At 44.1% G+C, this 22,984-nt stretch overlaps 2 protein-coding genes across 3 annotated transcripts in view; one reads left to right on the forward strand and one right to left on the reverse strand.

Moving 5' to 3' along the window:
- The first annotated feature begins 607 nt into the window (after positions 1 to 607).
- Positions 608 to 6,031, forward strand: LOC112225662 (interferon-inducible double-stranded RNA-dependent protein kinase activator A homolog). 2 transcript variants are annotated; one of them, XM_024389794.2, is made up of 8 exons: positions 608 to 822; positions 1,057 to 1,232; positions 1,400 to 1,481; positions 1,595 to 1,670; positions 1,859 to 1,976; positions 2,125 to 2,219; positions 2,336 to 2,498; positions 2,616 to 2,752. In XM_024389794.2, exons 1-8 carry the CDS (start codon positions 764 to 766, stop codon positions 2,645 to 2,647), a joined length of 801 nt encoding a protein of 266 aa, XP_024245562.1. In that variant the 5' UTR covers positions 608 to 763; the 3' UTR covers positions 2,648 to 2,752. The 2 variants fall into 2 exon arrangements, with proteins under 2 accessions (XP_024245562.1, XP_024245561.1); XM_024389793.2 differs by having other exon boundaries at positions 614 to 822; positions 2,639 to 6,031.
- Positions 6,032 to 10,626: 4,595 nt separating this feature from the next.
- LOC112224889 (oxysterol-binding protein-related protein 6-like) overlaps positions 10,627 to 22,984 on the reverse strand; it is a 68,339-nt gene continuing 55,981 nt past the window's right edge. The window contains exons 15-22 of the mRNA XM_042306725.1: positions 19,430 to 19,567; positions 17,701 to 17,764; positions 17,507 to 17,585; positions 16,845 to 16,989; positions 16,244 to 16,388; positions 13,206 to 13,332; positions 12,456 to 12,578; positions 10,627 to 11,259 (exon numbers count right to left, since the gene is read on the reverse strand). Coding sequence (XP_042162659.1) covers positions 11,151 to 11,259; positions 12,456 to 12,578; positions 13,206 to 13,332; positions 16,244 to 16,388; positions 16,845 to 16,989; positions 17,507 to 17,585; positions 17,701 to 17,764; positions 19,430 to 19,567 — 930 coding nt within the window. The 3' untranslated portion in view covers positions 10,627 to 11,150. The remainder of the gene's footprint in view (positions 11,260 to 12,455; positions 12,579 to 13,205; positions 13,333 to 16,243; positions 16,389 to 16,844; positions 16,990 to 17,506; positions 17,586 to 17,700; positions 17,765 to 19,429; positions 19,568 to 22,984) is intronic.

The raw sequence follows: 22,984 nt of genomic DNA on the forward strand, positions 1-22,984 counted from the left end.
TCCCCAGGACCAAGTTTTGAAAACACTGCCTTATGGAGTTTTTTATAACTTGTCAGAAAGTTCCAGATGAACTAGCCCATGTCAGCTAACATTTTTTTAGTTCGATTTCTTTTATCCCATAGATTTTGTTGTAACGTTTGAGTCACCTAAATATCACATGAATAAACAGACATGGCAAAATGTATAGAATTTCAAGAAAATTGGCTTTAAAATAGGAAAGTTTTCTCGGCCCCCCATGACAAAACGTGTAGGATTGCAGGAAATAAGCTAAATATAAGCTACATTTTATAAAAATGCAAGGTAGAGTAAAGCTTCTAGGTAATTTGATCCATAGCCATGTCCATTTTTACAAGCAAAGTCTGTGGGACATTGGTTACATAAAAGCCTGAATGGTGAGAGCTTTTTTGAATTCTCAGATATGTTACATGTTCTGCTCTGTTGATCGGAACCAACAAGGTGTTGGCCGATGCTTTCTGCAGAAATGGCTCTCAGTTCTACTATCAGTTGTATTGAAGTCTGGCCATACACTGCCTGGGCATAACACATCCTGGAAAGGTTTACACTGTGAATGTAGAGCAGATCATTTGCTAAGCAACTTCCGGGTAGAATTTCCTGAACAAAATGTTTAGGGTTATTGACATTTTTCTGCTATTTACGTAGGGGACTCTTATTTTGAAGATTTCTGAAATTCCGTGACCCGGAAGTTGCCGACGAGATTTTGATCAATATACCCAACAGTTTTATTAAGTAGATATTGTTAGCCATGTCTCAAGACGGATTTCAACCTACACTTATAAGGACCACGCACACTAACAACACGAGGTCTGTCATGCTACTACTAGCTAGCTACATCCATTTGATGCTCGACGTTAGCTAGTACGCTAACCCTAGATAGCTACCTGGTATAATTGTTAATAGCAATGTCCAACTAGCTAGCCATACTGTGCTTCTCGCACCTTGTACTGTCATTGGTTGCTAAATAATACAACAAACACAGCGATACCATTCAATCTAATACAGTGACACTAATGACTGTTCATCATGCCTTTTACACAGCTCGAGTATTCAACAACCACAGGCACCGTGCCCTGGTAAAACACCCATACAAGTTCTACATGAATATGGAACAAAAATGGGTAACCTTCCCGTGTACGTGATGGAAAAGGCCGAAGGGGAGGCGCACCAACCCAGCTTCATCTTCAACGTTACAATAGGAGATATGTCCTGCACAGGTGAGTGAGTCCTCTTGCAACGTAGATCGCCAGTCACGTACGTTACACTACTTTTACAGTAGCTAGAGGATTAGGGAGCTTGTATAAACCACAGATGGGCTTCCCCGTTATATTGTCTGCCTCGATTTCAATACTTTGCATAATGTCATTCGGTTGTTGTATCCCAGGTCAAGGAGCCAGTAAAAAAGCCGCCAAACACAAAGCCGCGGAGTCTGCCCTGAACCTTCTGGAAATAGACCCCGGAACACCGTGAGTTAACATGGACGATATCTGACATGAGCATTCATGAAAACAAGTAGCATTTGCAACCATTATGGCCACCAGTAACATTCACTTTTTACATCTGATTTCCCCTACTGCAGCCTTCACATAAAGAAGGAGAGTAATGGCAACCCAGCAAAGCCTAACGACCAACCCAACTCAGTGGGGAAACTGCAGGTGTTTTTATTATTGCCCTTTTGTTAAGACAATAGGGCTGTGTACTGTTGCATGGCTGTAATCGTCGTAACACATTTGTGTTGTCAATGAGTCTCTTCAGGGTATCAGATGAAAAATAGTCCACACACATGATTATGAATAGATTGCTTGTTTTTCACATCTTTGCTAATATGGATTTCTCCCCAAAGGAGCTGGCCCTGCAGTGGGGGTGGCGCCTCCCAGAATACACCGTTTTCACAGAGGCAGGCCCACCTCACAAGAGAGAGTTCACTGTTACCTGCAGAATGGAGTCGCTCACAGAGACTGGTATGGTGATTCCACTGTTGTTCTTGATCCACGTTTTATCATTGCATTGAAATAACATATTAGAGTTGTGTTTAAACACATTCTACCTTCGGGAAGTGTTCAATTGAGTCATTCATAGTGCTGTATGTCATCCACGTGTAACCGATAGCGACGGGAAATTCCAAGAAGGTGGCAAAAAAGGCAGGTGCTGAGAAGATGTTAGCAAAACTTCAAAATGTGTCTGGTTGTCCTGAAATCACATGGGTATGTAGAATATTTCCTCTCTTTGGCCTCTTCGCCAAGAATAATAAAACATATATTTAGGGCATTTTGTCATCTAGAATGTATGTAATGTGTATTGTTTGACCAACTCATTCCAGATCCCAAAGCCTGGTGTCCGATTGGAGAACTTGCGTAACTCCTCGGCAGAGAAGATGTCTCTCCTAAGAAGGAACCCACTCAGTATTCCCAACACAGACTACATCCAGATGATGCTGGAGCTGTCGCAAGAGCAGGGCTTTGAAGTCACATACTTTGACATTGGTGAGTAGAGTTCATCTCTTCATTTTACTGAAGTCAATGAAATCAATCAGATGTGAACTTTTGGCTTGTTTTCAAGAATGGCTAAACAGGGGCCTAATTCCAGGTGCTATTGTACAGTGTGTCTGTCTTTTGCTTGGCAGATGAGCTGACAGTGAACGGGCAGTACCAGTGCTTGGCAGAGCTGTCCACCTCACCCGTCACCGTATGCCACGGCACAGGCATCTCCTGCGGCAACGCACATAATGACGCCGCACACAACGCACTCCAGTACATCAAGATCATGGCTTCCATCAAATGAGCGATCGTAGTAAACGGCACAGATGAAAAACATATTTAATCTCAACTGAAAGGTGTCGCTATCCTCCATCTACCACTGTTTTCACGCCTTACCCCAGTGTTCACTTGGTGTGGAATTGGTGAATATTGATGGCAGTATCAATAGAAATCATGCCATTCAGACAAATCTACCTAGTTTGTGTTTTTTTTTACAGTGACAGGAAACACAGTTCATCACCTGTGGTGTCTGTCAGCCATTTTTAAATTAGTTTAAGAAAAAGATCAGCGGTACACAGTGAAAGCTAATCCTGTGGAGGTGATGTACTGTGGAAGGACAAGGGAATAAAATGGACACAAGTCTTGAAAGGCCTTGCTTCCATAATGTTGACAACAGTCTCCACCCTATCCCATTGTTGACATGTTGACAACAGTCTCCACCCTATCCCATTGTTGACATGTTGACAACAGTCTCCACCCTATCCCATTGTTGACAACAGTCTCCACCCTATCCCATTGTTGACATGTTGACAACAGTCTCCACCCTATCCCATTGTTGACATGTTGACAACAGTCTCCACCCTATCCCATTGTTGACATGTTGACAACAGTCTCCACCCTATCCCATTGTTGACATGACAACAGTCTCCACCCTATCCCATTGTTGACATGTTAACAGTCTCCACCCTATCCCATTGTTGACAACAGTCTCCACCCTATCCCATTGTTGACAACAGTCTCCACCCTATCCCATTGTTGACAACAGTCTCCACCCTATCCCATTGTTGACATGTTGACAACAGTCTCCACCCTATCCCATTGTTGACAACAGTCTCCACCCTATCCCATTGTTGACATGTTGACAACAGTCTCCACCCTATCCCATTGTTGACATGTTGACAGTCTCCACCCTATCCCATTGTTGACATGTTGACAACAGTCTCCACCCTATCCCATTGTTGACATGACAACAGTCTCCACCCTATCCCATTGTTGACATGTTAACAGTCTCCACCCTATCCCATTGTTGACATGTTAACAGTCTCCACCCTATCCCATTGTTGACAACAGTCTCCACCCTATCCCATTGTTGACAACAGTCTCCACCCTATCCCATTGTTGACAACAGTCTCCACCCTATCCCATTGTTGACATGTTGACAACAGTCTCCACCCTATCCCATTGTTGACAACAGTCTCCACCCTATCCCATTGTTGACATGTTGACAACAGTCTCCACCCTATCCCATTGTTGACATGTTGACAACAGTCTCCACCCTATCCCATTGTTGACATGTTGACAACAGTCTCCACCCTATCCCATTGTTGACATGACAACAGTCTCCACCCTATCCCATTGTTGACATGACAAGTCTCCACCCTATCCCATTGTTGACATGTTAACAGTCTCCACCCTATCCCATTGTTGACATGTTAAGTCTCCACCCTATCCCATTGTTGACATGTTAACAGTCTCCACCCTATCCCATTGTTGACATGTTAACAGTCTCCACCCTATCCCATTGTTGACAAGTCTCCACCCTATCCCATTGTTGACAACAGTCTCCACCCTATCCCATTGTTGACAACAGTCTCCACCCTATCCCATTGTTGACAACAGTCTCCACCCTATCCCATTGTTGACAACAGTCTCCACCCTATCCCATTGTTGACAAGTCTCCACCCTATCCCATTGTTGACAACAGTCTCCACCCTATCCCATTGTTGACAACAGTCTCCACCCTATCCCATTGTTGACAACAGTCTCCACCCTATCCCATTGTTGACAACAGTCTCCACCCTATCCCATTGTTGACAACAGTCTCCACCCTATCCCATTGTTGACATGTTGAGAACAGTCTCCACCCTATCCCATTGTCGTTGTTTTTCTATACACTCAATAGTGTATTGAATGGTAAATGTAAAACTATTTGCACTGAACAAAATTAATGCGAGAACTTGTTTTGCCCCGTTTACTCATAAGCCTATGATAAAAAAGGAATTTATCAATGAATTTGATGAAACTCTTAACGTAAGTCTGACCCTCATTTTTCACATAGGGATATTTTCTTAACGAAGCAGATAAATTAAGTAGGAACAAACTAAATATTCATTACACATTGGTGTTTTGTTTGATTTAATTGGTTATTATTCGTCTTTGCCAAGTCAATATTCAATTACATTACTGTGAAACACTTTTCCATAGTGTATATTAATGACATAGTCTATCATAACTTTTAGTTTGATTTTAAAGTTTGAGCTTTGGTTAACACCATTATATTAGTTTATTTTTTATTGTATTTGATTCCGTCAAACAGGACTCTTGTTTTGTGTAACTACCACATGTCTTAACAGAGAACAAGACCAACAGCAGGTTTTAGTTTAGTGTCAAAACAAAAACAACTGCTCAATTGGGCTCCGGAGTGGCGCAGCGGTCTAAGGCACTGCATCTCAGTGCTAGAGGCGTCACTACAGACCCTGGTTCGATTCCAGGCTGTATCACAACCGGCCGTGATTGGGAGTCCCATAGAGCGGCGCGCTATTGGCACAGTGTCGCCCGGGTTAGAGTTTGGCCGAGGTAGGCCATCATTGTAAATAAGAATGTGTTCTTAACTGACTTGCCTAGTTAAATAAAAATACAAATTAATTAGAAAATGTAACATTTGGCTTGTTTAGGTTGAATTGTGCTTACATCATGAGATTATATAAATCTACATGTCTAGACTATGAAAATCTGTATTTCTTTTTGTAAAATGTATATTTAATTTAATGGTAGCAAGATTGCATACTCGGAAACATCGGGACAACTCCTGTCTTAGACTTCAAGGCCGCCATTTTCTTGTCTTCGCTCTACAAAGAGACAATAATTGGAATCTTTGTAGCTTTGATGTTGATGTCTAAGATTGTTGTGATGTCATCTTTCTCAGTCTACCTGTAATGTAGCCTTAGTTATGTCAGGTGTGTATGAAGTCATTTTGCTGTGTGTGTGTGTGTGTGTTTTGAAAGCTTTGTGCTGGTTGAAATGCTATGCTAATGACGGGATGATATTTACTACCGGATTCCACCTTGTCCTGAGTTTGTCACAAAGCCTAGATTGGGTGGTTTAATCACATTTTGGTTTCCTTGGACAAGGTGTGTATTGTATGTAATGTTTTTTTGGTAGACTCATCCCAAACGTGTGCTGTGTACCTGACCACATTAATACACAACTATTACATGTGAAGTGGGACAGACATGTTAAATAAATCTACTTGACATTGATCTCATTCTAAATTTGTCCCCTCTTTTTAAACAATCATGAAAAAAAAATATATATATATATATATTTTTTAACCACTACTGTAGACTGACTATATAGACTAGCCTGATTTGTAGGAGAGTGAACACAGTGAACTGTGTATTATGGTGTCTGTGACTAATAATTCAGTCCTCTCTACAGTCTCTTGGTATGGGTCAAGATGTCAGTAGCAGCACTGATGAAAAAAACCCAAATAGCCCACAAAATATTCTTGCAATCCGGTGCAATAATTCCTTCACTTGTTTTTAAGTCACTGGCAACCCAGTCCATTACTGCGATCTACTGTGCAGGAGACTCAAGAGTATGATGATATTACAATAACTATTCTAATAACTACTACACCAATCTCAGTAATGCTTGGATGAAACTACCTCACCAATCTCAGTAATGCTTGGCTGAAACTTCTACACTAACCTCAGCAATGCTTGGCTGAGTTTGGAGGATCAACACTCAAGGCAGCACAGTGTGTGGCAGACTCCTCGGTTGTATTTATTTTGTATTAGAACAAGCACTATGATAGCAGCAGTGTACAGTGGTCATGGAAAGATATGTACTTAAGACAATTGCACTTTAGAAGGTACCCATTAGAAAATGGACTTAACTCTGCTGACACAGTGTGTAATGTTTACATTGTCAGTTCGAAACTCAAAAGAAAAAGTCCAATAGAAGAAATAAAAATCTTTCATAAGGCATTTGCAACATTCATTGGCAGACTATGTCATGTAAACATGCAGATACATAAACATTGTAACCCATTAACTACTCAGGAAGTTTCATCCTTCTACTCTGATGAAACAAGTCTTAGTTATTTTCTTCAAGGCCTCTCTCTCTCTCTCTCTCTCTGAAAACAATGTATTCATCTAGAACATCACAGACTACATGATCCTCCTCAAATATCCTGATGAACTAAGTATTATGTTGATGTTGATAGTAAAGTCTTTACATCAGTCCAATCCAAAAGAGGAGACAGGAATATTCTGCTGTTTACATGTGTTTACAGTGCAGTAGAGTACTGGGCTGACAGTATGATACTGACAATAACAGTGATCACAAATGAGTGGAGTTGACTGCACAGAAAATTAGAATATCTAGATTTATGGGAAATGTCATTGTCCCCCCCACCTAAATCGTACCAAGATTTCAGACACATTCCGAGCACTTCTATTCCCCAACATTATTCAGTACATAATACAATTTGGGGAACAATACTCAAGTGGGGAAAGTGGTTGATTGGATTTGAAATGGTTTCCTTATCTGACTTGTATGTGGTTTCTTATCAACATTGTGTGCGAGGCGTTAATAAAATGTATTAAGGCACATCAAGTGGAATTGACAGCGGACAAACAAATTCCATTTCTGAATACATGGCTGCAATATGATGTTGTAGTCATATCTATCGTTTTTCTGTCTTAATCTTCAGTACTGGACATTACACACGGAAATAATAGTTACGACTTTATAGTTGAACGTTTCCATTCTATATGTTTCTAACGTAGGACCACTTTCCTCGTTTCAATTTCTGGCTTCACTAGAAACAAACAGAACAAATCAATATAATCCAAATGTACAATGTATCGTTACAGATTCTGTGGTAATCTAACACACTGAACCATTGTGTATGGACTGCTACACACAATGACAAGAGGGAAGGGGGACGTCAAATATACATTAAAGCTGTTTGGCAGTAATAATCTAAACCTTTTAAAATTGTATTGGTGAATGGTTAAGGACAACATCATAGCAGTAAATTCTAGGAACTGGACACTTGTTTAAAGGATAATCAAATATAATAGCTTTTTCTCTGTGTGATAACTACATAATGAAAACACCATAACTAGAATGAGTTTATATTTTTTTCTATAATTAAAACCACTCGTCTTTGGCTTTAACATCAACATTCTGCCACGTTAAAGGATTTACAAAAGCAAAATCATTCCGAACGTTGTACAATCATTTTGGCCCTTGGCCTCTTTCACACAAATGAATAATGTATATGGGAATCTGTTATGTATTGTCAAAGAACTGGCAAATAGGCATCCCTTGTGTTTTACAATACACTTCTATGTGGGGGTATCTAGTCAGTCAGTCTGGTGTAGTTGTATAAGTGGGGGTATCTAGTCAGTCAGTCTGGTGTAGTTGTATAAGTGGGGGTATCTAGTCAGTCAGTCTGGTGTACTGTAGTTGTATAAGTGGGGGTATCTAGTCAGTCAGTCTGGTGTACTGTAGTTGTATAAGTGGGGGTATCTAGTCAGTCAGTCTGGTGTAGTTGTATAAGTGGGGGTATCTAGTCAGTCAGTCTGGTGTAGTTGTATAAGTGGGGGTATCTAGTCAGTCAGTCTGGTGTACTGTAGTTGTATAAGTGGGGGTATCTAGTCAGTCAGTCTGGTGTAGTTGTATAAGTGGGGGTATCTAGTCAGTCAGTCTGGTGTACTATAGTTGTATAAGTGGGGGTATCTAGTCAGTCAGTCTGGTGTACTATAGTTGTATATGTGGGGGGGTATCTAGTCAGTCAGTCTGGTGTAGTTGTATAAGTGGGGGTATCTAGTCAGTCAGTCTGGTGTAGTTGTATATGTGGGGGTATCTAGTCAGTCAGTCTGGTGTAGTTGTATAAGTGGGGGTATCTAGTCAGTCAGTCTGGTGTACTATAGTTGTATATGTGGGGGTATCTAGTCAGTCAGTCTGGTGTAGTTGTATAAGTGGGGGTATCTAGTTAGTCAGTCTGGTGTAGTTGTATAAGTGGGGGTAGTCAGTGTTGTGTAGTTGTATAAGTGGCGGTATCTAGTCAGTCAGTCTGGTGTAGTTCAATAAATTGGGGTAGCTAGTCAGTCTGGTGTAGTTGTGACACTCCAATGATCATGTGGATCCCAGTAGAGGTCATGTGGTTCCCAGTAGAGGACACGTTGACCTCTATACTGCTACAGGACAGCAGGACTACTACTCCACTTTCACTACGCTTGTCATTTCACTGAGGGGCTTAGTTGGAAAAATAACGTGAAAGGGAAATACACTAACGAGCCAACCAGCTACCACATTATACATAGACCTGTATCAAAGATGAGTCGGTGTAACCATGTATCCAGACAAGTGACCCGGGTTTAAATAGATTCTTTAGAAGGGATGGGCACACGGCCAGTAGGTATGTCTTCATATCCCCATATCAGATGTCTTGGGTGCTGACATGTCTTTATAGTTCTACTGCAGGCTAGGATTCTCACTATAACACTCAGACAACAACACAGATCAATTGTATTACAGGAAATTAAAGAACATTAAAATTATATTCATACCTTTTTTTTTCTTTCTTAAACTATCAAAAATAGTTTTTGTGTGAGTTGAATAACAGAAAGCAGTATTGTCTACACATGTAAAAGTTAATTACAAGGAAGTATTGTCTGTAGCTTAAACAGTTGTGATGAGTGACGAAGGGGGTGTGCCGCATGAAGGCTCGAAAAAGGAAGTCACTTTCCAGTGCTTATGTATCAGCTGTTGGGCCAGTCTCCCTCAACTAGCCAAACTGGAACTAAACGTCTCAACTCAAGGGGTTTTTGTCTTTGGGAGTTGCTGAGAAAACGTATCGGCATACAGCAATGTCTCGCTTTGGGCTAGATGTGTCAATGGCCACGTTTATACCTGTTAATAACATGCGCCCTTTGTCCTGTTCTTGTCCTCATTCTGATTGTGCCACATTTTTACACAGGTGTAGATCAATAAAAAAGACACATTGTGAACTGAGTTTGATCAGATCTTACAATTGTATACTGGCAAGATCAGGACGAAGGACGCACGTAAGTGGCAGGTATAAACGGGGCTAATGTATAGTTCATACATGCTTAATCTATGAGCAGAATTATGGTTTTACATCAATTAGACACAAAATCCCTAGTTTGAAAGTGACTGTTTTTCTGAAAGCTGAGCTGCACCTTTTTCACCCACGTGGTCCAGCCCCCTAGAAATTTGAGTTCAACCAATGAGCTTCAACCATTTGAGTGACAGCTAACAAGAGGCATATCATGCACACACAGCAGAGAGAGAGAGAGACAGAGCAATGATGTGGTGCACAAATCTGCACATACGTGATGTAGTACACAATTTCCCTCTTTTTTTTGGCTCGTGAGTGCTACTTTCAGAACTACTGGCTAAAAACTATACAAAACTACTGAAGAATCTCTTTAACTTTCACAAAGAATGTGTGACCCAATAGAGAATACAGCTATGATTCAGACTGAACTAATGCAAATGGCTAATTAAAAAAAAAGAAATAAGAGCAATCTTCCAATATTGTATATTAGTTAAATTTTCACTAAATTCTATGATGTTGAAGATATTTTACAAAAACGTCAGACTTCTTTATTTTATTTTTGTTTTTAAAACAAATAATGTTAGTCTATATAGGATATGCCAATGAAAGCTGGACTCTAAACATGCATGACACATACATTAGTAGTTGGTCAAAGGCCTAATCCAAACACTAGTCTAAATCAAACCGCTTTCAGAACAAACACTAGTCTAAATCAAACCGCTTTCAGAACAAACACTAGTCTAAATCAAACCGCTAGTCTAAATCAAACCGCTTTCAGAACAAACACTAGTCTAAATCAAACCGCTTTCAGAACAAACACTAGTCTAAATCAAACCGCTTTCAGAACGAACACTAGTCTAAATCAAACCGCTTTCAGAACAAACACTAGTCTAAATCAAACCGCTTTCAGAACAAACACTAGTCTAAATCAAACCGCTTTCAGAACTCAAGTGGGTTTCACTAAAAGCTTTAAAATGTATGGTGTGGATAGATGACATTAAGGCAAGGACAAACACAAAACGACTTAGGATAGATCTACATGGTAAGATTGTTGCCCTGACAACCCAGCCTCCGCACCAAGCTCAATGAGGGGGATCCAAGAGGATGCTTGAATGGGTGACTGGCCGGCTGAATAGGGCGATGGTAAGTCATCAACTCATCTCAGCTCTTGTATCCTTCCACACTGTCATTTTGTCAATGAGATATTCATTTGAAAACCTCATTGTGCATAGATAAAAGCCTTTGTCAGCGATGATGATATGGTGTGCATAGCGATCCATATGCTACCATAGATTAGGGTTTTCCATGTTGATGAAGCCGGGGGATTTGCGAAGCTCCCAGTAGGTGTTGTTAGTGACCCAGCGCTCCCTTTGATTGGCATCAACCACTTTCCTGGGAGGAAAGAGACGGGCAATCAATGGTAGGGAGTTAGATGTCATGAATGGAATGGATAATCATTAATAACACAACTCAGCCACACAAGTAACAGTCAGAGGTATTTCTATCTATCTTGGGGAGACCCTCCCAACTTACCCAGTTCCCCCACGAAGCTGGCCTGGGGAAAACCTTCCCAAACTTCCCCCTGTTTCCCCCACTAACCTGGCCTGGGGGAGACCTTCCCAACCGACCCTGTTTCCCCCACTAACCTGGCCTGGGGGAGACCTTCACAACCGACCCCGTTTCCCCACTAACCTGGCCTGGGGAGACCCTCCCAACTTACCCAGTTCCCCCACGAAGCTGGCCTGGGGAAAACCTTCCCAAACTTCCCCGTTTCCCCCACTAACCTGGCCTGGGGGAGACCTTCCCAACCGACCCTGTTTCCCCCACTAACCTGGCCTGGGGGAGACCTTCCCAACCAACCCCCTTTTCCCCCACTAACCTGGCCTGGGGAGACCTTCCCAACCTACCCCCATTTCCCCCACTAACCTGGCCTGGGGAGACCTTCCAACCTACCCTCCGTTTCCCCCACTAAGCTGGCCTGGGGAGACCCTCCCAACCTACCCTGTTTCTCCCACTAAGCTGGCCTGGGGAGACCCTCCCAACCTACCCTGTTTCTCCCACTAAGCTGGCCTGGGGAGACCTTCCCAACCTACCCTGTTTCTCCCACTAAGCTGGCCTGGGGAGACCTTCCCAACCTACCCTGTTTCTCCCACTAAGCTGGCCTGGGGAGACCTTCCCAACCTACCCTGTTTTCCCCACTAAGCTGGCCTTGGGGAGACCATCCCAAACTACCCTGTTTCTCCCACTAAGCTGGCCTGGGGGAGACCTTCCCAACCTACCCTGTTTCCCCACTAACCTGGCCTGGGGAGACCTTCCCAACCTACCCTGTTTCCCCCACTAACCTGGCCTGGGGGAAACCTTCCCAAACTTCCCCCTGTTTCCCCCACTAACCTGGCCTGGGGGAGACCTTCACAACCTACCCTGTTTTCCCCACTAAGCTGGCCTGGGGGAGACCATCCCAAACTACCCTGTTTCTCCCACAAAGCTGGCCTGGGGGAGACCTTCCCAACCTACCCTGTTTCCCCCACTAACCTGGCCTGGGGAATACAGTATGTCCTTGTAAATAACCATCTAGCCTCTTTACTCACTTGAAGAAGCGTGGTTCATGCTTAATGTCGTTCTCGTCTTGCCACTTCCTCCTGGTGCGCTGCATGTCCTCAATGCGCTGCTTTTCTGAGGCTGCCATTTCCACATTCCCCTCCTCCAGGTGTCTAATGTAGAGAAACAACATCCCCATGAGTCGAATATACTGTCACTCGTCAGGGAAATACACATAAAGCTTGTAAACATATTTAACCATACAAATACTATCTCATCCTCTTATTTCAGATGTAAAACTAGCTTTTAGTCCTTTTCTAGAGCTTCACTAATCAACCATTCTGTAACTCTATATCAGACCACAACAACAGCTGCATTGTGCTGGTTGGCATTTATTGTCATGAATCTTACCCAGGAGGCAATTCTGCAGAGTGGTCAATAGCTGGCACAGCCACAAAGTCATGAAATCTGATTTTAAACCTAACATTAACTACACCGCTAACCCTAATGCCTAACCCTTGCTTTAAATTTAGACCAAAAAGCACATTTTTGTTTTCATACATTTTTACGATATAGTCAATTTTGATTTGGCAGCTGGTTCAACTAGCCTCCAGGGCAAGGTTCATGACAATAAAGGTGTGCTAGTTCAGTGGTTCATCCAGTCCGATCTGTATGATACTGGTACCGCTCCACCTTCTCTCAACAGGTGGCAGCAGTAGGTAGCACACAGTGCATTTCTCATACAGTCTTCTAGGCACAGTAGCTGAAAGTGTGATGGCGCAACGGTTGTATGTTTCTACCTCTGATCGGGTCTGAAGCGGGCATCTGTGGGTGGTAGCAGGTCTTGCATCTCAGGGCAAAGCTCATTGAGCTCAATGGCAAACCTGGTAAAGCCATAATACAGCTCGTAGTCTGTGGGCATGGAGCCTGAGGAAGGAACACATGACATCACAGGGGTCAAGAATCAGTTCAAAGTTCTTTTTTTTTTCTCTTATTTTTGTTGTTGTTGTTGAAATGCAGACGATTATATTAATGGAAGCAACAATCTATCTGCAATATTAAAGTTGATCCTCTAAAATAAAAGAATAGCGAGTTCAAAAGTTTTTATTTTCCATTGGTGTGGATTATTGACACCAGTGTCAACACTTTCTTTGTCCCCCGTATTATAATCTCATGTGCTAGTATTTTACGGTTTAATCTAATGCCGTTGTCTGCTTAACGATTGCGGATATCCAATTCAAAGCGTCCTGCTTAGCAACAGTATGATTGATGTAGTTACTTTCGTCAACGGTAACTATGACGAAAAATACTCGTCAACTGCCTATTTTTCCTGACTGAAACTATGACGAGACACCCTGGGGGAAAAAAACCCGATAACTATTACAAATTACTTTTCGTTTTAGTTGGCGAAAACGTGACGAGACGAGAATTCCACGTGAGACTAATGGACATTTCATTTGACATGAAGCTCCTCTTCATCTGTTTTGTCTTAATGCATATATGCTTGAAAAATATTTCATGCAATCCTCTCAGCTGCATGGTCTGGTCTGATTGAGCTGCTCCCACACAGCTTTTTTTTTGTCCATCTTTTGAACTGATGTGAAGCCAGAACATCTCCTTTTTAAAAAAAAAAACTTTATTTATACAGGTTTTTCTCATTGAGATAACATCTCTTTTTCAAGAGACCTGGTCTAACCTCAACTAGAAATAATAATCTTTCTTACTTTCATGTAGGCTTTTTTTTGCTTTGATTAGGGACAGATCGAAATTTACTGGGGAGTGGGAGGGGCTGGTCCAACTCAAGGTGTCATAAAAAAATGCCCCCTCCCTCCCCAACATAAAAAAATATTTTTACACGACCCTCCTCTTAGCCAATCAAATACATGGAACACCCTCCCCCTCATTGAATTAACTCAAAATACTGTTTAACAACACAAATAACAATAACAGTAGCGACCTTGTGTTTCTAAATGTGGATATCGACTTTGCCTCTTCAGCTTTTGTGGCACAGTCGATGCCACGCAGGGCTACAGGCCAGAAGGGGGAGGTTTCACCGACCACCACAGACGAGCTCACTCTCCCTGCCTGTTTCATTACACTACGATCAGAGTCGGCTGCAGATAATGATCAGCTAGGAAGAAATCACATTTTCAATGTTTTGATGCCATATTTATTAAAATATATGCAACACATTTATCACCGACAGGTTTCTGCACCACACAACCAATAAACATTAGTGACTTTGGGCACTCCCAATATCTCTGGTTTGTGTTTTCAACACCACAATAAATAGTCTATGTCAATCTCAACAAACAGAAAATGTATTCTGCGTGTCATTAAAATGCTTGTTGTTTTGTAATAGATGTCTCTTTCCATTCATCAAATGTCCACTGCATATTTTGGATTGATTGATTGAAACGATTTTATTTGTCAGTGAAAAACCATACATATACATACTGTTCAAAAGTTTGGGGTCACTTAGAAATGTCCTTGTTTTTTTGAAATATATATTATTTTTTTTGTCCATTAAAATAACATCAAATTGATCAGAAATACAGTGTAGACATTGTTCATGTTGTAAATGAATATTGTAGATGGAAACGGCTGATGTTTAATGGAATATTTACATCGGCGTACAGGGGCCCATTATCAGCAACTATCACTCCTCTGTTCCAATGGCACGTTGTGTAGCTAATCTAAGTTTAACATTTTAAAAGGCTAATTGATCATTAGAAAACCCTTTTGCAATTATATTAGCACAGCTGAAAACTGTTGTTCTGATTAAAGAAGCAATAAAACGGGCCTTTGATCTAGTTGAGTATCTGGAACATCAGTTTTTGTGGGTTCGGTTACAGGCTCAAAATGGCCAGAAACAAAGACCTTTCTTCTGAAACTCGTCAGTCTATTCTTGTTCTGAGAAATGAAGGCTATTCCATGCGAGAAATTGCCAAGAAACTGAAGATATTTTTCAACGACGTGTACTACTCTCTTCACATAACAGAGCAAACTGGTTCTAACCAGAATAGAAAGAGGAGTGGGAGGCCCCGGTGCACAACTGAGTAAGAGGACAAGTACATTAGAGTGTCTAGTTTGAGATATAGACGCCTCACAAGTCCTCATCAAGTTGCTGTTGCTTTTGTCCTACGGGAAAAACAAATGCAATTTGTTGAATATAAGGAGTACAGTAATAGATTTTGAAAAGCTGAAATTCTCCCCTTTTCAAGGAAACCACTTTTATTTACCCTCCTTGACAGTTATGACGGGGAGAAAAATCAGCTGTAAATTGTTTAACCTGTAGCCAAGGCTTTGTAGCCTATATGGTTAATTATTTTATTTGTTTTACCTTTATTTAACTAGGCAAGTCAGTTAAAAACAAATTCTTATTTTCAATGACAGCCTAGGAACAGTGGGTTAACTGCCTGTTCAGGGACAGAACGACAGATTTGTACCTTGTCAGCTCGGGGGTTTGAACTTGCAACCTTCCGGTTACTAGTCCAACGCTCTAACCACTAGGCTACCCTGCCGCATTGGTTCCAATCTGCCACAATATCAACATTTCCAGCCAAGGTATTCATGGGGATAGTAGGTCTAGTTGGACAAGGCTATCTGAATGTGCACAAGATGGAAGTTAGAGGTAGCCTAAATATTCATTATTTAATAGAAAAAAAAACTATTATGTGACTAAAATGTCTGTGACTACAACTACACTAAAATAGTTTTAGTCAACTGATAATAACTAAAACTAACGAAGGATGAAATGACTAAAATGTGACTAAGACTAAAAGGTATTTTAAGATAAAAATATAAAATAGCTGCCAAAATTCACACTGGTAGTTACCTGGCCTCCAGATGCATCTGGCAGAGGGCGGGACTCCACAGTAAAGGCCCTCGTGCCATTTTCCGAACAGCCGACGCACCACCTTCCCCTCTTGGTCCATCACAAACCCTTGAACCTCATTCACATTAGAACTCCAGTAATTTCCCTACAAGCAAAATGAGACAACAGTAACATTGCGATCATAAGATACATAACATCCATCATCCACTAGCAAGGAAACAACATAGACAATAATTAAAATGTCCAAATTGTAGTCAGCCAAGATATGTGATAGATGCTCCAACAGGTATGGCTATTTCTCAGCACATTTCTCAGTCTTTGGACTTCATAGTGATTTTATGGGACTTATTCCACAGCCGAGTTCACCGTCAAGAAAATTGCAATGGAGGTCCCTTAAAGCCTTGTTAACATGAACCATACTCTCTTAACACCTCCCTTCGCATGCATTGGTAGTGTTGCTAGAGACCCCTTCCAGAAGAAGACCTCAGAAACCTAGGTGAGCTTAATCTGTGGCGATAAGGATTTCCATCCCCATGGTTGTGTTTAGCAGGAACCACATAAGTGCAACTGAGGTGCCTAATGAATGCTGTCGATGTCTTACCTTGACGAAGGTAAGTTTGCAGATACAGGCGCTGCTTTTGGTGTTTCTAACGGTGATCTCTCCGTAGTGTTCGATCCACCTTCTGCCACTTAGGATGTTGTGCACGCAGGTGGTGACCTTGTTCCATTCATAGTGGTCCCCAAAGCTGAACGACATAACAGCAGCAGTCAGGATATCTACAGTTATCACATGATAGTTATGAAGTCTGTCTGTGTCTTTAAGATGATAACCGGGCCACATAATCACACAGAGTGTTAGAGGTCTCACAACCTAAATAGCAGGGCCTGTGGAATCTCATTTTCTGAGGCACAGACACTTGCGATATACTATAATCTATGTGCTTATTCAGCAACCTTCACACATCCCTTCCCGCTCTTCTGTCTAAGTGATTCATTTCCCAAACCCTGTCAAGGGGCACTTTAATAGGGCGGACAGTAGCTCTGTAAAAGCTTCCAAGGACCCAGAGTGGAGTGATGACTGTGGCAGGGGAAGGCTAGCAGGGACCTGAAGGCTTCAAGAAGGTAAGGCCACTGTTATGGATGTACCTCCTATAGTAAGTGACAGTGGGGATATGTCTTGAGGATGTCAGACTGTGTGTGTGTGTGTGTGTGTGTGTGTGTGTGTGTGTGTGTGTGTGTGTGCGGTGTGTGTGTGTGGATTACCTTGGAAGGATAACATTAACGGTGCCAATTGGGAGGATTTCCATTGATTTCCCCCAGAATTTGTTTTTCCATCTGACGTCTGAGAAGAAGATCGGCAGAATTAACCATCAATGTACCAACTTGATGCAAAATGAAAAACCATGACCTCATTGAGGAAGTGTGCGTGTGACCCTGTAATTCAACAGGTAACGTACCTTGCAAGAAGGTGAACTTGTTGGAATCAGCGTGACAAGCTGATATGGGTGGATGGTGGCTCACCTTCAAGAGATAATCAAACGTCATAACATCAGTGACAATACTGCTAGATTATTGCCTCTTAGAGGAATTCATTTTAGGTCCAGATACAAAAGCAGCCACTTCATTCTAGAACCATTCTAAACGTGTTGTGAGAAGAAGAGGGTGAGTCATTATATCGTGACTATCATGCGGACGGGGCAACCAGTAACAGCTAACGCCAGCACTGAGGCTAAGTGCAAACTAGGTTCAGTCAAGGCCAGTCATTCAGGTTCTCAGTCGAGCCAGTCATTCAGGTTCTCAGTCGGGCCAGTCATTCAGGTTCAGTCAGACAGTCAGGTTCAGTCAGGCCAGTCAGTCAGTCAGGTTCAGTCAGGTCAGTCAGGTTCAGTCAGGCCAGTCAGGTCAGTCAGTCAGGTCAGTCAGGCCAGTCAGTCAGTCAGGTTCAGTCAGGCCAGTCAGTCAGGTTCAGCCAGTCAGTCAGGTTCAGTCAGTCAGACCAGTCAGGTTCAGTCAGGCCAGTCAGTCAGGTTCAGCCAGTCAGTCAGGTTCAGTCAGTCAGGCCAGTCAGTCAGGTTCAGTCAGGCCAGTCAGGTTCAGTCAGGCCAGTCAGGTTCAGTCAGGCCAGTCAGATGTTGAACACACATCCTCAGCCTTTGCCATCTTCTATAGGAATTGAACGACAGCATAGGGCTGTGTTTTGGATGACTGGCTGCAAATGTTTATTGAATTGTATTTCTGCCTTTTCTATTCCAGACATTCTGAAATTCCCTAAAGCATCCCATGTATGTAACTTTAGTCTTTCACTTTTCAATGATTCAGTCAGGCCAGTCAGTCAGTCAGTCAGTCAGGTTCAGCCAGTCAGGTTCAGTCAGGTCAGTCAGGCCAGTCAGTCAGGTTCAGTCAGGCCAGTCAGTCAGGTTCAGTCAGGCCAGTCAGTCAGGTTCAGTCAGGCCAGTCAGTCAGGTTCAGTCAGGTTCAGGTCAGGGAGAATAGCTGAGAGATGACAACAACAGGGTCCCCATCATAAAGAGAGAGAAGAGGGCAGAATGACAGCCTTCCCTGGACCTGACCCTGGATCTGACCCTGGACTTAGACCTGACCCTGGACCTGACCCAGGATCTGACCCTGGACCTGACCCTGGATCTGACCCTGGACCTGACCCTGGACCTGACCCTGGACCTAACCCTGGACCTGACTCTGGATCTGACCCTGGAACCTGGATCTGACCCTGGACCTACTCTAGCAGCAGACTGGGACACAGTCTTTCTTTAAGCACTCTGAAAGCCTACAGACCTGACAGGATCAGTCTGCCGCACAATACAATACTGCAACCTGCAGCTCATGTTAGTTATAAATGGACCTTACCGACTCCAGTGCATGGAAGAGAACGGGCACATTTGACCTGGTCTCAGAAATCCCAGACCAAGGGAACAATGGTACCAAGGGAACAATGGTACATTGTGGGAGGCAACCAGTCTGTCTATAGAGACTACATTTGACCCTGTTTTTTTGTTTAGGGACATTTACAGTATTGATTCATTTCTTGACAACGTATGCACCGTATGGGGGGGGTTAAGGTATTGGTAAATACGCCAGAGCCTGTATTCATAGGAGTAGCTGATCTAGGATCAGGTTTCACCCTGTCCATTCATTATAATCTAAAAATGCAGTACTGTGGGAACCTACCTGCTCAGCGATAAAACACATGCCCTTGTCCTCACGGATACATTCATACGTCTCTCCCAGTAAAGGGTTGAATGGCTTGCTTCCCGCTCTGTAGTACGTGGAGGAGTATCCTGAGATGACGAACGCTGCCATAATGGCCTGTAGCAGAGAAACGGCAACACGATCAAAAACTAAATAAAAAAATACACAAACTACATAAAACATACACAATGTCTTCAATGCCTTACGTTAATATGGCTGCTGTCGTTACACTGAAACACAAATTCTCCTTTTCTGAAAGTTATGCATGAATCATTTGTGCATCAAGTACTGCATGGTACCATTAAGTAACAGCAGTTAAACCCCTGGAACATCCTGGTTTACAACAGCCCAGTAATGAAATGTCATAGTCTTTTATCTAACAAGTCCAACATGTTTGTATTCACACACCGTCCTGTTATGATAACTAAGTCAGTGGAAGGACAGATGTGAGATTGAACACAAGGTCGACAGCTGCATCAGAGCATGATATTTCTGGCCTTTGTCTCTGGAAGCCTTCAGAATGTTTACTTTGGGCTTGTCCCTGTCAACGCCACAGCAGCGCACACAGATATAGACAAACTAACATGTCTGTCAGTACCAGGGACTGGGTCACGCTGTATGGGTTAGTGGTGGGAGACACTGGGTCACGCTGTATGGGTTAGCGGTGGGAGACACTGGGTCACGCTGTATGGGTTAGTGGTGGGAGACACTGGGTCACGCTGTATGGGTTAGTGGTGGGAGACACTGGGTCACGCTGTATGGGTTAGTGGTGGGAGACACTGGGTCACGCTGTATGGGTTAGTGGTGGGAGACACTGGGTCACGCTGTATGGGTTAGTGGTGGGAGACACTGGGTCACGCTGTATGGGTTAGTGGTGGGAGACACTGGGTCACGCTGTATGGGTTAGTGGTGGGAGACACTGGGTCACGCTGTATGGGTTAGTGGTGGGAGACACTGGGTCACGCTGTATGGGTTAGTGGTGGGAGACACTGGGTCACGCTGTATGGGTCAGTGGTGGGAGACACTGGGTCACGCTGTATGGGTCAGTGATGGGAGACACTGGGTCACGCTGTATGGGTTAGTGATGGGAGACACTGGGTCACGCTGTATGGGTTAGTGGTGGGAGACACTGGGTCACGCTGTATGGGTTAGTGGTGGGAGACACTGGGTCACGCAGTATGGGTTAGTGGTGGGAGACACTGGGTCACGCTCTATGGGTTAGTTGTGGGAGACACTGGGTCACGCTGTATGGGTTAGTGGTGGGAGACACTGGGTCACGCTGTATGGGTTAGTGGTGGGAGACACTGGGTCACGCTGTATGGGTTAGTGGTGGGAGACACTGGGTCACGCTGTATGGGTTAGTGGTGGGAGACACTGGGTCACGCTGTATGGGTTAGTGGTGGGAGACACTGGGTCACGCTGTATGGGTTAGTGGTGGGAGACACTGGGTCACGCTGTATGGGTTAGTGGTGGGAGACACTGGGTCACGCTGTATGGGTTAGTGGTGGGAGACACTGGGTCACGCTGTATGGGTTAGTGGTGGGAGACACTGGGTCACGCTGTATGGGTTAGTGGTGGGAGACACTGGGTCACGCAGTATGGGTTAGTGGTGGGAGACACTGGGTCACGCTCTATGGGTCAGTGGTGGGAGACACTGGGTCACGCTGTATGGGTCAGTGATGGGAGACACTGGGTCACGCTGTATGGGTTAGTGATGGGAGACACTGGGTCACGCTGTATGGGTTAGTGGTGGGAGACACTGGGTCACGCTGTATGGGTTAGTGGTGGGAGACACTGGGTCACGCTGTATGGGTTAGTGGTGGGAGACACTGGGTCACGCAGTATGGGTTAGTGGTGGGAGACACTGGGTCACGCTCTATGGGTTAGTTGTGGGAGACACTGGGTCACGCTGTATGGGTCAGTGATGGGAGACACTGGGTCACGCTGTATGGGTCAGTGATGGGAGACACTGGGTCACGCAGTATGGGTCAGTGATGGGAGACACTGGGTCACGCTGTATGGGTTAGTGGTGGGAGACACTGGGTCACGCTGTATGGGTCAGTGATGGGAGACACTGGGTCACGCTGTATGGGTCAGTGATGGGAGACACTGGGTCACGCTGTATGGGTTAGTGATGGGAGACACTGGGTCACGCTGTATGGGTTAGTGGTGGGAGACACTGGGTCACGCTGTATGGGTTAGTGGTGGGAGACACTGGGTCACGCTGTATGGGTTAGTGGTGGGAGACACTGGGTCACGCAGTATGGGTTAGTGGTGGGAGACACTGGGTCACGCTCTATGGGTTAGTGGTGGGAGACACTGGGTCACGCTGTATGGGTCAGTGATGGGAGACACTGGGTCACGCTGTATGGGTCAGTGATGGGAGACACTGGGTCACGCAGTATGGGTCAGTGATGGGAGACACTGGGTCACGCTGTATGGGTTAGTGGTGGGAGACACTGGGTCACGCTGTATGGGTCAGTGATGGGAGACACTGGGTCACGCTGTATGGGTCAGTGATGGGAGACACTGGGTCACGCAGTATGGGTCAGTGATGGGAGACACTGGGTCACGCAGTATGGGTCAGTGGTGGGAGACACTGGGTCACGCTGTATGGGTCAGTGATGGGAGACACTGGGTCACGCTGTATGGGTTAGTGGTGGGAGACACTGGGTCACGCAGTATGGGTCAGTGATGGGAGACACTGGGTCACGCTGTATGGGTTAGTGGTGGGAGACACTGGGTCACGCTGTATGGGTTAGTGGTGGGAGACACTGGGTCACGCAGTATGGGTCAGTGATGGGAGACACTGGGTCACGCTGTATGGGTTAGTGGTGGGAGACACTGGGTCACGCTGTATGGGTTAGTGGTGGGAGACACTGGGTCACGCAGTATGGGTCAGTGATGGGAGACACTGGGTCACGCTGTATGGGTCAGTGATGGGAGACACTGGGTCACGCTGTATTGGTTAGTGGTGGGAGACACTGGGTCACGCAGTATGGGTCAGTGATGGGAGACACTGGGTCACGCAGTATGGGTCAGTGATGGGAGACACTGGGTCACGCTGTATGGGTCAGTGATGGGAGACACTGGGTCACGCTGTATGGGTCAGTGATGGGAGACACTGGGTCACGCTGTATGGGTTAGTGGTGGGAGACACTGGGTCACGCTGTATGGGTTAGTGGTGGGAGACACTGGGTCACGCTGTATGGGTTAGTGGTGGGAGACACTGGGTCACGCTGTATGGGTCAGTGATGGGAGACACTGGGTCACGCTGTATGGGTTAGTGGTGGGAGACACTGGGTCACGCTGTATGGGTTAGTGATGGGACACACTGGGTCACACTGTATGGGTTAGTGATGGGAGACACTGGGTCACGCTGTATGGGTTAGTGATGGTAATGTCTATGGTTGCTAATGCATCCTAATATAAAGAGGTTTTACATCATCTGATGAGTCTCTGTGGTATGTTTCCTCTGTGTTAGCTGGTTGACTGGGTCACATCATCACTAAGAGTTACAGTAATGTGCCATTT

The sequence above is a fragment of the Oncorhynchus tshawytscha genome, linkage group LG26, assembly GCF_018296145.1.
Source record: "Oncorhynchus tshawytscha isolate Ot180627B linkage group LG26, Otsh_v2.0, whole genome shotgun sequence".
Classification (NCBI taxonomy): Eukaryota; Metazoa; Chordata; class Actinopteri; order Salmoniformes; family Salmonidae; genus Oncorhynchus; species Oncorhynchus tshawytscha.

Coding starts and splice junctions, on each gene's coding strand:
- LOC112225662 (XM_024389793.2), top strand. CDS start 764: ATGTCTCAAGACGGATTTCAACCTACACTTATAAGGACCACGCACACT. Junction 1,482..1,594: donor GAAATAGACCCCGGAACACC/GTGAGTTAACAT, acceptor CCCCTACTGCAG/CCTTCACATAAAGAAGGAGA. Junction 1,671..1,858: donor ACTCAGTGGGGAAACTGCAG/GTGTTTTTATTA, acceptor TTCTCCCCAAAG/GAGCTGGCCCTGCAGTGGGG.